The sequence below is a fragment of the Nicotiana tomentosiformis genome, chromosome 1 (genome assembly GCF_000390325.3).
Source record: "Nicotiana tomentosiformis chromosome 1, ASM39032v3, whole genome shotgun sequence".
In the NCBI taxonomy this organism is placed as follows: Eukaryota; Viridiplantae; Streptophyta; class Magnoliopsida; order Solanales; family Solanaceae; genus Nicotiana; species Nicotiana tomentosiformis.
The window spans coordinates 120,439,962-120,455,913 of NC_090812.1; the positions used below are offsets into that span (position 1 = coordinate 120,439,962).

The 15,952-nt window shown below is 40.6% G+C and overlaps 2 protein-coding genes across 2 annotated transcripts; both read right to left on the bottom strand.

Annotated features, from left to right (window-relative positions):
• Positions 1-2,883: 2,883 nt before the first annotated feature.
• Positions 2,884-3,813, bottom strand: LOC117277351 (uncharacterized). The gene has a single exon (XM_033656783.1). It carries the CDS (start codon positions 3,811-3,813, stop codon positions 2,884-2,886), a length of 930 nt encoding a protein of 309 aa, XP_033512674.1.
• Positions 3,814-3,971: 158 nt separating this feature from the next.
• LOC138909041 (uncharacterized) lies at positions 3,972-10,956 on the bottom strand. The gene is made up of 2 exons (XM_070200068.1): positions 10,401-10,956; positions 3,972-4,099 (listed from the first exon to the last, which is right to left on the bottom strand). The coding sequence occupies exons 1-2, from the start codon at positions 10,954-10,956 to the stop codon at positions 3,972-3,974; spliced, it is 684 nt and encodes a 227-aa protein (XP_070056169.1).
• Positions 10,957-15,952: the final 4,996 nt, after the last annotated feature.

Sequence of the window (15,952 nt, forward strand, 5' to 3'; positions counted from 1 at the left end):
GAAAAAGAGTTTTTGAAGATTGATTTGAGATCTAGCTACCATTATTTGAAGATTAAGGCATCAAATGTCCCTAAGACAGATTTTCGGACTCGGTATGGGCATGAGTTCCTAGTGATATCATTTGGTTTGACAAATGCCCCAACAACATTTATGGATTTGATGAATCAATTATTGGATTCTTTTGTGATCGTCTTCATTGATGATATTTTGATCTACTCCCGCAGTCGAGAGGAGCATGAACAACATCTTCGGATTGTACTTCAGACTCTGAGAGATAGTCAGTTATATGCAAAGTTTTCAAAGTGTGAGTTTTGGTTGGACTCGGTTGCCTTTTAGGGCATGTTGTATCTGCCAAGGGCATTAATGTGGACCCTAAAAATATTGAGGTAGTTCAGAACTGGCCTACACCTAGTTCAGCTATAGAGATTCGAAGCTTTCTTGGTTTGGCGGTTTATTATCGCCAGTTCGTGGAGGGGTTATCATCCATTGTAGCCCTATTGACTAGATTTTTCACAACCTAAATCGGAGGGCCACAACTGGAACCCGATGCTTACTCAGCCGAGCGCCACGTACCTTATCCTTCTTTACTTTAAGACTCGTCACGGTCCATGATATATATAAGTAACAATATTAGAACTTAACTCACATAACTAATTCAAAAAGATTTATATAGACACATAGGGGCCGACAAGGCCGTTGACATGTCATACCTAAAACTATACACAATACACTGTCTGCAAAACCTCTAAGTAAACATGACCATATAATATAAGTCATGACAGGGTTCCCCACATCCTCATAAAACTAAATAACTTATATAGAACGTGACTCGACAATACTCCAGGAAGAAGTGGAGCTCACCAACCAAAAGCTAATATCTGGAGGCAGCCTACAGTGGAGGGTCCTTACCTCACCTATCTACACCTGCGTGGCATAAATCACAGTGCCCCAGAAAAAGGGACGTCAGTACGGAGAATGTACCGAGTATGTAAGGCAGAAATGAAACGTAATAATAAGATACTATCTCGGGGAGGGATAAGAGTTAACTTATAACCTCTGACTTGCCGCTGAGGGCCATAACATATATAATAAGACACATCTCGTATATATATAAATAAAACTACAATATAATATTTCTGATTATATCATTCTTGTGACGCTAATTGCCCAACTGAGCAGTGATAACTGCCCGACTGGCCGTAGCGCGGTGGTAAATGCATGACTTCCCGACCGACGGTAGCTCGGTGGTAAATGTGTAACTGCCCAACCAGCCATAGCTCGGTGGTAAATGCATGTCTACCTGACCGTCCGTAGCTCGGTGGTAAATGATGATGCATATAATACCATTATTAACATTAACATCTTTATTGAATACCTTAATATAGAGTTAGGAATATACTTAGGCATGCTTTGAATATCATGTTACAGGAATCAACAACGTAGACCTTCTTAGTTACTAAGAGTATAACCATTTATGAAATAATATTACGTTTATGTATCGTTACTTGGATCATGCCAAAAGGAAAGAAGGTATAGCCTTAACATACCTGAGCCAGTTCTCTTGACAATCCCTCTAACACATGTATTTTGTGATAAAACACGTAACGTCGGACTGAAGTATGAACAAATCTGTATAATATTCTTGAGAAAGGATATACCGGGCTCCCTTAGAATTTGCAATTCACGTTGCTATAGCATCGTAAGAGTTCATATGAATTCTTTTTGGAGAATTCCCATCCGTAACTTTAGAAAGCATTTCCATTTCCATTAATGATGTAGGGAGGTGATTTATTTATCAAAGTGGGTGGGCCTCACTTTTAGGATAACTTGGCCAAAGAATTCTCTAATCTTGCCACCTAGCTCCAAGACTTGCCTAGTCAATATTGAATCCCTACTTGCAGCCACGTTAATGTTTATCCACCCCAATAATTAACCACCAAATTCTTAATTAGCTTAATTGCTAAGTTAATCTCCCACTAAAAATCCATAATTATCTAATTATCCATGTAATTAAAAATTATCTCAACTTACTTAAAATACTAATTACTTTTAACACACCTTATGCACCTTACTATCATGGTCATGTGGTACCTTGTATGACACTAGTCCATAAATACCAGGTATTATAGTTAGGACCGTATTTTATCCCAAATTGACAACCTTCAACGAAACTCATCTTCTTTGATATATTTACCCTCTAACCTTCACGTCACTTATTTATCACCTGTTATAAATAGCATAAATGCTTATAACCTAAAAAATAATATCATTCCCGAGTCTACGTCGATTCACTTATGACGAAACTTTAACGTACGAAAACGCAAAATGTGGCATCCCCCCCCCCCCTAGAAACATCCTTCCTTGAATGTTTAAACTTGAAATATATACATAACATACTGACCAATTATAAATGTATATACCTTCCCGGGCTATACTCCAATGAAACAAATATCGGGCTCTCACGGGGTCAGGATATCGTCCCTCCATAAAACTACTTCCTAATCCATTCGCCACCTACGATTCTATTAATCTATCTTCTAGGCGCTGACATCTACTAGTTGTAATCTTAATAATCGGGTTCATAACTTTCTATTCCATTATACTAACTTTCCCAAAATCTTGCGTACTATATGATGTTTCCTCCCTTGTGCGTTAGAGCTATCAGAGTTCTAACTTCTTAATGTCCTAGGTTACTCATCTCTCCTCCCTTAGTCCACTATCCTCGGGGTCTTACTTTGGTTTAAATCTAGCCTTGGTTTCCCTCAACCCTTCGGACATAATTCCAACTCACTCTTATATTAATCATATTTTATTGGGCAATTTACGTTAATAAGATTGAACATTACTCATAGTCACAGTACCCGACACCTCATCCGGTGTAGCCTATGGGTCCTGATGACATGCCAAAGCATACATGCAGTTCTGACTACCGCCAGAGCTAGATGCTCCACCACTGCCTCTACCTCTACCAGCTGATGCTTGAGAGCCTCGCTCTAGAGGGTGTACTGAAGAAGAGGAGACTGTTATAGATTTGGGGGGCTGAACTATCCCGCCTCTGTCCTTCATAGGACAATCCCTCATGTAATGACTAGAGTCTCCACAGGTATAACATACATTAGATCCCTGACGACGTTGTCCAAAATGAGCTTTACCGCATTGACTGCACCGCAGAGGAGGCGTCCTCATCTGCGTTGAATCTCTCTGATTCTGAAAACCCGAAATTCTCGAGCCCTGACCTGATTCAGAATAGACAGATCTCTCATAATGCGGCCTCTGCAACTGTCGGACACTATCAATAGGATATGGTGGCATAGGATCGCCCAGAAAATCTTCAGGTTGTCTAGCAGACCTAGCATTTTTACGCTGACCCTTATCACGATTCTCGTATTGTTGCCATTCCCAATCCTCCAAATTCTGAGCATAAGCCTGTATGTGGAAAATATCAATATTATAGAGCAGAGCGGCTGTGAAGCACTCATTAATTAGGTGCGGCCCAAGTCCTACCACAAACCGATGCACTCGGTCACTCATCTTAGCCACAATCAAGGAGACATACCTCGCAAAGGAGTCAAACTGGAGACTATACTCCTGCACACTCATATTCCCTTGTTTAAGAGCCAAGAACCTATCTACCCTTGCCTGACGAATCTCTACCGGCAAGTAATGATGCAAGAAAGCCCCTAAGAACTCTTCACATTCCGCTGGATGTGCATTTGTCCCTCTAGACAATTCCCAAGTTTCATACCACTGAACCGCAACATCCCGTAATCGGTAAGAGGCCAACTCTACTGACTCAGTGTCTGATGCATGCATCACCTCAACGTCCTCTATATTCTATCAATAAAGTTTTGTGGGTTCTCATCCTTGTTGGATCCGGTAAACACTGGAGGGTACAGGTTGATGAAGTCTCGAACTCTCGTGCTAATAACCCTGTCAACGTAACTAACACCTGTACCTACCTGGCGCTGAGCCTAAGCGGCTACCAATCTAGTCAACAACCGTACTGCACTCCGTATATCCATATCCTCATCATGAGCAATAGGTGGAGGTACTGCTTTACCGTTCTGACTAGCTGTAGCTTTTTTGGTCATAGGCATATCTGTGTATATAAAACAACTCAAAGGTCAAAGGCTTTATTTCCTACGACTTTGCTCTATTTCACGATCTAATATCAAGAAGGAAGGGTAACCGGTCCCTAAAATCCCTGTAGTTTCCTGTTTATACAATGTCGTGCACAGCACATTTATAAACAAGACTCTACTAGACACGGCTTGCAGGCAACCCTAGGAAAAATCTGCTCTGATACCAAGTTTGTCACGACCCAAATTGGAGGGCCACGACTGGCACCCAGTGCCTAATCGACCGAGCGCCACGTACCTTATCCTTCTTTACTATAAGACTCGTCACAGGCCATGATAGGCCACATATATATATAAGTAACAATATTAGACCTTAACTCACATAACTAATTCAAAAAGATTTATATAGATACATAGAGGCCGACAAGGCCGTTGACATGTCATACCTAAAACTATACAAAATACACTGTCTGCAAAACCTCTAAGAAAACATGACCATAATATATAAGTCGTGACAGGGTTCCCGACCTTCTCATAAATCTAAATAACATACATAGAACGTGACTCGGCAATACTCCAGAAAGAAGTGGAGCTCACCAACGAAAAACTGATATCTAGAGGCAGCCTACAGTGGAGGGTCCTCACCTCGCTTATCTACACCTGTATGGCATGAATCACAGCGCCCCAGAAAAAGGGACATCAGTACGAAGAATGTACCGAGTATGTAAGAATGAAATGAAACGTAATAATAAGATACTATCTCGGGGACGGATAAGAGTAAACTTATAACCTCTGACTTGCCGCCGAGTACCATAACATATAAAATAAGACCCATCTCGTATATATAAATAAAATTGCAATATAATAGTTTTGATTACATCATTCTCATGATGTTAACTGCCCAACTGATCAATGGTAACTTCCCAACCGGTCGTAGCGCGACGGTAAATGCATGACTGCCCAACCGGCCATAGCTCGGTGGTAAATGTGTAACTACCCAACCGGCGTAGCTCGGTGGTAAATGATGATGCATATAATACCATTATAAACATTAACATCTTTATTGAATACCTTAATAGAGAGTTAGGAACATACTTAGACATGCTTTGAATATCATGTTACAGGAATCAACAACGTAGACCTTCTTAGTTACTAAGAGTAGAACCATTTATGAAATAACATTACATTTACATATCGTTACTTGGATCATGCCAAAAGAAAAGAAGGTATAGCCTTAACATACCTGAGCCGATTCTCTTGATAATCCCTCTAACACACGTCTTTTATGATAAAACATGTAACGTCGGATTGAAGTAGGGAAAATCCGTATAATATTCTTGAGAAAGGTTATATCGGGCTCCCTTAGAATGTGCAATTCACGCTACTATGGCATCGTAAGAGTTCATATGAATTCGTTTTGGAGAATTCCCATCCATAACTTAAGCAAGTATTTCCATTTCCATTAATGATGTAGGGATGTGATTTCTTTATCAAAGTGGGTGGGGCCCACTTTTAGGATTACTTGGCTAAAGAATTCTCTAATCTTGCCACCTAGCTCCAAGACTTGCCTTGTCAATATTGAATCCCTACTTGCTGCCACGTTAATGCTTATACTCCCCAATAATTAACCACCAAATTATCCACATAATTAAGAATTATCTCAACTTACTTAAAATACTAATCACTTTTAACAAATTTTATACACCTTGCTATCATGGTCATATGGTATCTTGTATGGCACTAGTCCATAAATACTGGGTATTATAGCTCAAACCGTATTTTCTCCCAAATTGACAACCTTCAACGAAACTCATCTTCTTTGATATATTTACCCTCTAACATTCACGGCACTTACTTATCACCTGTTATAAATAACATAAATGCTTATATCGTCAAAAATAATCTCATTCCCGAGTCTACGTCGATTCACTTACGACAAAACTTTAACGTACGAAAACGCGAAATGTGACAAGATTGACCCAGAAGGGTTCCCCATTCAGGTGGTCTGATGAGTGTGAGTTGAGCTTTAATAAACTCAAGACTGCTTTGACTATAGCCCTAGTATTGGTGTTGCCCACAGGTTCAGGATCCTACATAGTGCGTTTGTGGCTCGGTTTTGAAATTTCCAGAAGGTGAAGGATGAGTATCAGAGGCCTGGCAGTTTGCTTCAGAGACTTGAAATTCCCGAGTGGAAGTGGGTACGTATTACTGTAGATTTCGTTATTGGGCTCCCACAAACTTTGAATAAATTTGACGCAGTATGGGTCATTAGGGATAGGTTAGCCAAGTCGGTGCACTTCATTCCGGTGGCATCTACTTATTCTTCAGAGCGGCTAGCTGAGATCTATATCCACGAGATTGTTCATCTTCACGGTGTGCCAGTGTCCATTATTTATGATCGGGGCACAAAATTCACATCGCACTTCTGGAGGGCCGTTTAAAGCGAGTTAGGAGCAATACCTGAGTTGAGTACATCATTACACCACCATACGGACGGACAGTCCGAGGAAACCATTCAAATATTGGAGGATATTCTTTGCACCTGTGTTATGGATTTCAGGGGTTCTTGTGATCAGTTCTTTCCGCTTGCGGAGTTTGCCTACAACAATAACTACCAATCTAGTATTCAGATAGCTCATTATGAGGCCATATATGGGAGGCGGTGTCGCTCTCTAGTTGGTTGGCTTGAGATGGGGGAGGCTCGATTGTTGGGTACCGATTGGGTTCAGGATGCCTTGGAAAAGGTCAAGTTGATTCAGGATCGACTTCGTACAACACAGTCTAGGCAGAAGAGTTATGCCGATTGGAGATTTCGTGATGTTGAATTCATGGTTGGAGAGAGAGTTTTGCTCCGGATTTCACCCATGAAGGGTGTGATGAAGTTCGGAAAGAAGGGAAAGTTAAGTCCTAGGTATATTGGACCCCTTGAGATCCTTGAGAGAGTTAGTGAGGTGACCTAGAATCTTGCATTTCTACCTAGATTATCTACAGTTCACCTAGTGTTCCATGTCTCCATGCTCCGGAAGTATCACGACGATCCATCCCATGTATTAGATTTCAGCTCAGTCCAATTAGACAAGGATTTGACTTACGAGGAGGAACCGGTCGCCATTCTAGCACGGCAGGTCTGGAAGTTGAGGTCTAAGATATATCCTTCTATTAGAGTATAGTGGAGAGGTCAGCCGATCGAGGTAGCTACGTGGGAGTCCGAGTCCGATATGCATAGTAGATACACTCACCTTTTCACCAGTCCTGATACCTTTCTATGTTCGTTCGAGGACGAACGTTTGCTTTAGAGGTGGAGAATGTGATGACCAATAGGTCATTCTGAGTTCTAGCACTTATTTCAGTGTTCCGAGACCTCGATTAGCTCAGTTTAGTATTTCTTGATTTGCGTGCCCAGTCCGTGTATTTTTCCGTAAACTTTTTATGTGAAAAATTGAAGAAAATATGAATTTTAGCTTTAAAAATTATTTGAGTTGACTACGGTCAATATTTTGTGTAAACAATCCCGGATCAGTATTTTGACGATCCCGGTAGGTCCGTATCGTGATTTTGGACTTGGACGTATGCCCAGAATTGAATTCGGAAGTCCATATCTTGATTCTATGTGATTTGTTGAAAACAAATAATTTGAAGGTTTAAAGAATTTCAAAGTTTGATCGTAGGTTGACTTTATGGCTACCGGGTTCAGATTTTGGTTCCAAGAAGTATAGGTTCATTTTACTAATTAAAACTTGTCTGCAAAATTTGGTGCAAAACGGAGCTGATTTGATAGGATTCAGACACTTGATTGTGAATTTGGAAGTTCTTGAGTTTCTCTGAAAATTTCGTGCATTTTGCTGTTCAATTCGTAGTTTTAGGTGTTATATTGGTGTTTTGATTGCGCGAGCGAGTTTGTATGATGTTATTACACTTGTGTGCATGTTTGGTTTGGAGCTCGAGGGCCTCAGGTGAGTTTCGGATAAGCTATGGATCAGTTTTGGACTTTGCAGATAGCTGGTTTCAGCTATTGCTGGTGTTTGATAAACTGTGCTACGCGATCGCGAAGGAACTCTCGCGATGACGAAGGCGGAACTGGGATATGGGCGGAATTCTTCTCCGTGAATGCGGTGAACCGGCCATGAACACTGAGCAGTAGAGGGATTACCCTTCGCGAACACGAACATACATACGCGAACGCGATGGGTTAAGGGGGATTTTGGGGGAGGCAGGTGTTACTCTACGCGAACACGAGCCTAGGATCGCAAACGCGAAGGCCAAGTGAGTGAGGCCATCACAAAAGAGAAGGGTTTCCCGCGAACGCGAAGGCCATTTACGCCGCTATACTTTGCGATCGCGACAGGTGTCTCACGAATGCGATGAACACCTGACGCCCAGTCTTTTAAACAGTCCCAAATCGGGATTTATCCATAAACACCCATTGATCTTAACCTTTAATCTTTGATTTTGCATGGTAGAAATTAGGGATTTAGGTAGAAATTGGGAATTTTGAGAAATTGAGATTTAGACCTCAAATTGAGGTCGGAATTGGAAACTAATCACTTAACCGGACTCGGGGGTGAATGGGTAATTGGATTTTGGTCCAAATATGGGGTTTTGACCAAGTAGGCCCGGGGTTGACGTTTAGTGACTTTTTCCAAATGCATTAAAGATTAAATATTTTTCACTAGGTAGTTTCTAAAGCTTATTTTGAATTATTTGAACTATATTTGGTTAGATTTGATTGGTTTTGAGGCTAATTCTAGAGGAAAAGCCGCGGTTGAGCATTGATTTGGTTGCAGAGTGAGGTAAGTGTCGTGGTTAACCTTGACTTGAGGGATTAGAACTTGTTGGTCTATTTGCTACATGATTTATGTGTGCGGACAACGTAGATATGAGGTGACGAGTACCTATGCGTTGTCATTTGGGTTAAAGCGTGTAGGTGGAAATTATTTCTTTCAATTATATTGTCTTGTTAATTATGTTATCCATGCTTAGGTTAGATTATTACTCCTTTAATTATTCGTTTAGTATTTATTGTTATTTTAAAGATGTTAAATATTTTTGGAAGTTGAAGTTTGATATCATGGCACCATATTTGAAGTGAAATTATTCCTCGCCTTGTTTTATTATTTGAATATATATTGTTGCTTGGTGAGGAAAAGAGAAAAGCACGAAGGGTGTTGCCGTGTCTCATTTGCATTCATCATCATACATGGTGAGGTTTGAGAGTAAAAACACGAAGGGTGATGCCGTACCATTATACTCATGATATTACATAGTGAGGATGAGAGTAAAAGCACGAAGGGTGATGCCATGCCTTTACATTCATACTATTGCATGGTGAGGACGAGAGTAAAAGTATGAAGAGTGATGTTTTGCCATTATATTCATGATATTACATGGTGAGGACGAGAGTAAAAGCATGAAGGGTGATGCCGTGCCATTTTCTTATCATTATCTTATTTGATTTCCGGTTTTGGTGATTATTTGGTTATATTGTTGCTCAATTCGGAAAATGTTATTTCGTGATTTCATACTTGTCGTATTTATATCTCCCCCTTTTACCATGTGTCCTACCGGTTAGTACTTTATCATTTTTCTTGTTATTTTGCTGCTTTATATATACATGTACACGTTTATTTACGTATGTATCTTATCATAGCCTCGTCACTACCTCATCGAGGTTAGGCTCGACAATTATGGAGTATATTGGATCGGTTGTACTTTTACTACACTTCTTCACTTCTTGTGCAGGTACTGGTATTGGTCCCAGCAGTGCTTGAGGTGCGTCGACTCAGATTATTTTCATACGGAGACTCAAATTAGATTTGCTGGCGTTCACAGACCTTGAAGTCCCCTTCCATTTCCCAATTTTATTGTTTATCTCTTTTAAACAATTGTATTTATTTAAGACTATGTTTGTAGACTTCTAGTTGCTCGTGTACTTGTGACTCCAGATTTCTGGGAGTATTTATTATCACGTGGATTATATTAGCACTGTGTTAGATTTGGCATTTATTTCTCGTTGAATATCATTATTTTGTTTTTAACTATTAAAATTGGTTAATTAATTATCTCACATCGGCTTTCCTAGCAAGTGGATGTTAGGCACCATCACAACTCCGAGGTTGGGATTTCAGATCGTGACAGATTCCCTCTAGAGTTGGGCATTTCAGCAGTTGGTCATATGTCGATGGTACAGCCTTCATCTCATATAGCCATGGCCTGCCGAGAATTATGTTGTAGACCATTCCGCCGTCCATCACTTCAAATAAGGTGGTCTTCGTGACCCCTTTAGCATCCGTGGGCAGCAAGATCTCCCCCGGGTTGTCACACTTGTTAAGTTGAACCCGGCGAGGAGCTTTGTTACCAAAATGATGCTTCCGGTAAGGTTGTCTTGTTCCAACACCCTCCATTGAATAATGTTGGTTGAACTTCCTGGGTCAACCAAAACACGTTTAATCTTGAAATCTAGAACGTTAAGAGAAATTACCAGGGTATCTTCCGTGAAGGTAATGCCATCTTCGGCGACTTCCTGGAGTCTCTTGCTATGAGTCACTAATACCTTTGTCTTATTGACTGCCGAGAAAGTTACACCGTTGATCTCGTTCCCCCCCAAAATCATGTTGATTGTTAGTCGAGGAGGGTCTTCCCCTATCTTCGAGGGTTCTGTGTTGTCTCGGCTGTGACCGTAATTGTTCTTGGCCCGGTTGCTTAAGAATTCGCTGAGATGGCCCTTCTTCAACATCGTTTCCACCTCTTCGCGCAGATATCGACAGTCCCCAGTTCGGTGGCCATGAGTTCCATGATATTCGTACCATAAATTAGGATCCCTCTGGCTGGGATCCGATCTCATCGGCCTCGGGAACCGTTCTTCCTTGATGTTTCTCATTGATGATATTAGCTCCACTACGCTAACATTGAAATTATACTCTGACAACCTAAGATAAATGGAATCCCGAGAACCCGATACCTCTTTGTCCTGCAATGACCTGTTGTCTCGGCAGCGGTCAGTTCTTCTATTGGGGGCGAACTTATTCGCTGACCGAAACCCTTTGTTGCCGCGTCCTGCAGCTCTCTCGTAGGGCAAGAATCGACCCTTAGAAGATCACCGATGTGCATCAAAATTATCTTTTGAGTTATCCCTGTTCGTTTCTCGATCCCGACCCTTGGTTGTTTCCGGGAACCCGAGCTGATCATCTTCTATCATTATCTTTGATTCATAACGGTTTTGGACATCCGCACATGTAGTTTCTTGGAACTCGAGTAGGCTTTCTTTCAAGGCCCCCTTCGTGAGGGTTTCTCCGCATTTCTTCAGTAGGACCGACTCAACCTCACGTTGGGCCAAGTCGTTTCATTTCACTGTTATTGTATAAGTTGTGATATGCTCTTAAGGGTCTGAAGTCCCATTATACTTAAGTATATATGGCATTTTGAACCGTTTCAAAATCAATTTTGGTGTTGTGCTGAGTTTGAACACCAATTGGGTGTACTTCTTCGAGTCTGAAACCTTCAACACTGGTGGTGTGCTCGAAATTTGGTCCATTCGAGCGTGGAACTCTGTCACGCTCTGATCCATCCGCTCGTTCATTTTCCTCTTGAATCTCATGAGTTCGGTTTCGAAGGGATCATTTTCGTTGTTATTACCGGATCCGTTGTCGACCCCCTAGATCCATCGAAGCCGATCTCACCCCTTGGGGTGTTGTTGTCAACTCTTTGAGGTGTTTGATTTGCGGGAGCGCCAAGAGGAACATGGCCTGTTCCTTTCGTGTTGTTGGAAGCGCCTAACAATGCCTGCTTTAGTTCTTCATGACCTGGTCTTGCCTTGAGAGATAACCCATAAAGGCCTTTTGCTGCTCTCTCAAAATCTTTACTGTTTTCGCAACATGCTCATCCCCAGCGTCATCGGGAGTTGTCTTCAGCATATGTCGGGGATATTGCCCGCCATGGATCAGAGTTTCTACGTTCCCCTCGTTTCGGGTGTCACTGATTGAATCCTCATGTTGACGCAAATTTTCTTATGCCTCAACATTGTGTGTGATGTTGACATCATTAGATGCCATTCGTTTCAATTTTTTCTATGAAACAAAGAACCAAACAAGTTAGTAATAGACGCAAAGATCAACTCAGTTACACAGTTGTCTAAGCCCCACGGTGGGCGCCAAACTGTTTACCCATAAAATGGTACAGTTGAATTTGTTGTGTGGTTTATAGACAAGCAAACTGATTTGATAAATAAATAAAGTAAAAAATAAGACTTAGTGTTGAAATCGAAAGAAATAGCAAGTCTGGTTACGGGAGCAAGGCTTTCGAAGAAAGTGATGAGAACAATACTAGATAGAAAATAAAGTTATATTCTTTAGCTTGGGAATAAAATATAGCATAAGTTTTGCTAGAGATTTCGTGTGTTACAATGGCTGTTCACGCCATTATTTATAGCTATGTCTAGGGAACAAGATCATAGGATCAAGTCCCTCTTAAATGACAATAAATGGGGCCATTGATGAATATGTAACGGCAGACCATGAATGCCAAATTCTCTACAACGGATGCATATTTAATACTGAGAAATATTCTTCATTAAATATCATCCGGTGACCAACATCTCTGCTTGCTTCCATTGGTCGTGTTTCCATCGGGATCTACCCGGTACCAACCGAAGTTATTGTCCTCGGTTTTGGTTTTCACTCAATTTATCTCCCACGTGCCTCCGATTTCACGTGCCACGCCATCATTCGAGTATTTAATATAAACTAATTTTACCCTGTACGAAAGCATAAATTGTTGGGGTTTTTTAAAGAAAGGCTTGAATGGGAAAATGGAGGTAAATGAATTTTGAATTGGTTCCTTTACAAGGGAACTTTGCCCCTTGTTGGATATGAAGAAGAAAATCTTGTACTTATATATAGAAGCACTTCTTCTAACTCTTAAAAAGTTGAGAAGAGAGCAAGCAACGCGTCGCCGTCGTCGCTCACTCTGCTTCGAATTTGGTCAACTGATTGATTAATCAAAATTTTGGACCAAATTTATTTTCCTTTTCCGTTATTTTTCTGAAATTTTCCCCGAAAATTCCCGGCAATATTTTCCCATCGGTCATTCGCGATCAAACAAATTCGTAATATAAATTTAAAATATTTCTGCCAACAATAGACACTGCCTTATTTTCAACAGGCACCTTCATACCTTTTCAACTTGAACCAGTCGGCTATAAATTTACAGTTTGTGCCTCATTTTTCACCACCGAAAACCTGAAAAACCTCTCCCCTCTCTTCTGCATATTGCACAATTTTCAAAAGCAAAACGTAAGTATCCATTGTGGTTTGCTGCCGTCAGTTGAGTTCGGTGAAATTCTGTGATTTTTATTGCCGGTATTATAAAATAGTTGTTCTATTCTATCGTGGGAGGAATTAATTCAACAACCTTTGGCAATAGTGAAAATTTTAAATTTCTTACGGAAACACAGTTTTCTATTATGTTCGGAACATTTTATTTCTCCTATTTCTGCTTCTGTTTTACTTTTGCAGAACATTTTTCCAAATACAAATTTCGAACATAAATTTCATTGATTAAATGAATCCGGGGTCTTAAAAACTTAGTTATATTAGATAATGTATTAATTTTATAATAGTGGTAGAATATACCTTGACACTCTTAAAATAAAAAAATCGTCATATACTACCTTGCATATCTATTTTCTTAACCAAGAAAAAAAAGAGCAGTCCGTGTGGATATACTTGAAATAAAAGAGAAGGTCTGAGCAATGATGTTTGGTTAATATAGGTTAGGCCAATACCAAAGTTCAACAGCACTAAATAGGTGAGGCCAGTACCAGAACTATTAGCTATCATTTACTCGAAAGAGGAAGACATAGTACAATCCATTCCAGCAAACAGTTTTTTTAACAATCTATTAGTTATTTTTTAAATTATTATAGCTATATAAAATCTGTAAGTTGTAATACTATTTACCCTAAAAACGGATAACAATTGAATTTATATGTGATTTTAAGGACACGTAATTTTATTTGGCACAAACCGAGAAAATATGCAAACTGATATTGAAATTGACTGCAAAGAAAAATTAAAGCAAACCAAATGAGATATGTAGCTTGGACCCTCGAACCAAATGAAACAACAAAGGAAATATAAGTAGAGTAACAGAGTATTGAGAACCTTGAGAAAAGAGTAGTATATTACTGTTTTTACTGTCTGAGAGCCCCTTTACAAATGATCAGACCTCTCTTTATATAGTAGGGGAGTCCTACTCTTGATACAATTCTAAATATAGTAAGGACTCTCATGATAGACTAATTAATCGGCCTCTTCTTGATACGTGCCGTGATTTTCGCTGAGATTCTCCCCCGAATTGCGGCTGTAACGGCTTTTTTGTTTCTTGGCTCGATCTTGATCCTGGCCGATCTCGATCTTGATCGGTCTCTGGATCTCGAGCTAGACAACATATTCTTCGCACCATGGCTCGATATTACAATGATGAACCTTGGACCATCATGTTCCAATCTCGATTAACCATATGAAGGGCAAAACTTAGTTTTGACCATATACAGATAGTCCCCTCGTTTCTCGGAAAGAAGATGATGAGAAACGATATGAATTTTCGGACTCCGACTTGGTGGATGATGATGTCAGCGACGAGCCCGATTATAACGTATGTAACAAACGTCCCGTCGGTCCAGTTACCAAGGCATTAAATGCCTATGAGTCGTTGGTCGGCCACTACCGGTTCTGAACCGTCATCATCGGGCTATAAATATTCACACTTTCATTCTCATACAAACTTTTCACTCAAAAGCTTTTTCTCTACTCTTGCATCTTCTTCAAAAAATCCCTTTGCTTCATACATTTTACATCGCATACAACCCTAATTCTCGTTCCCTTTGTTCATCAATGGCGAAAACCTCCAAAATAGTGACGCAAAAAGAGGCCGCTTCTTCATCACGACCCGCCGACGGTGAGGATGCGGTGGAGCCTCGCCCTGAGGAATTCGTTCTGGTAGGGTGCTCAACTGTCATCGATTTTAAAGTTGAAAAACTTTTTTCGGTACCGGGACGATGTGAGCCGATCTCGAGGTACCAATGTTTAATCACCGAGAAAATTCTCGATAAAGTAAAATAGGAATTCAACTGGGGCGACAAGCACGTGGTAGTCCCATCGCCTGAAGAATCAATTACTACGCACGTGAAATGGTTCTTAAGTGTTTATACTTATCCTTTTCACGTTGGGTTCATTAGACCCTGTCATCGTCGCCTTTTGTAAGAGATACGACGTGACCCTTGGCCAAATCCACCTTTCTTTTGGGAGAATAGTGATTCTTCTTCGATTCTTCTCAATCAAAATCGAGGGGTGTCCTTTCACCCTCGATCATCTCATGCACCTTTATAGTCCCCGACTCTATCGAGGAGGGTTAATCAAGCTTGCTCGCCAAGCCACCAAAGCGCAGTTCTCGAGTATAGACGAGACTCGTGATCGGGGCTGGATGAGCCGATTTGTTTGAGTTAAAATATGTCGTTTCATGAGAAATGGAATATGAACCGTGAGTACTTATTTCCCTTCGAGTGCTTCAATTTGTGACTGCCATTCATTTTTTTGATCTTTTTTTTTTTCTTGTTACAGCTTTGGATCGGATGCCGGAACCGATTTCGGGTCTTAAACAATGGGTTGAAGGTTTGGTGTTGCAGAGACCGTACTCCGAGCGTGCTTGGGTGAAACTATCAAAGGGTCAATTGGAGGCCCACAGTCATGGTAAGTCTCTTTCTTAGTTTGTTTGTTATTTGTTCTTCTTCGCTTACTTACCCCCTTTTTTTCCTTTGTAGGGCTTGGTAAGGATGTTGCCATAAGGCCCCCATCTGGTTATGAAGAGGTCCCTGCCCC

Excerpts from the sequence above, each read along its gene's own strand:
- LOC117277351 (XM_033656783.1), bottom strand. The coding sequence starts at position 3,813 with ATGCATGCATCAGACACTGAGTCAGTAGAGTTGGCCTCTTACCGATTA.
- LOC138909041 (XM_070200068.1), bottom strand. The coding sequence starts at position 10,956 with ATGAGAAACATCAAGGAAGAACGGTTCCCGAGGCCGATGAGATCGGAT. Across the intron at positions 4,100-10,400 it reads CGCCGGGTTCAACTTAACAA|ATATGCCTATGACCAAAAAA; the intron begins GTGTGACAACCC and ends TTATATACACAG.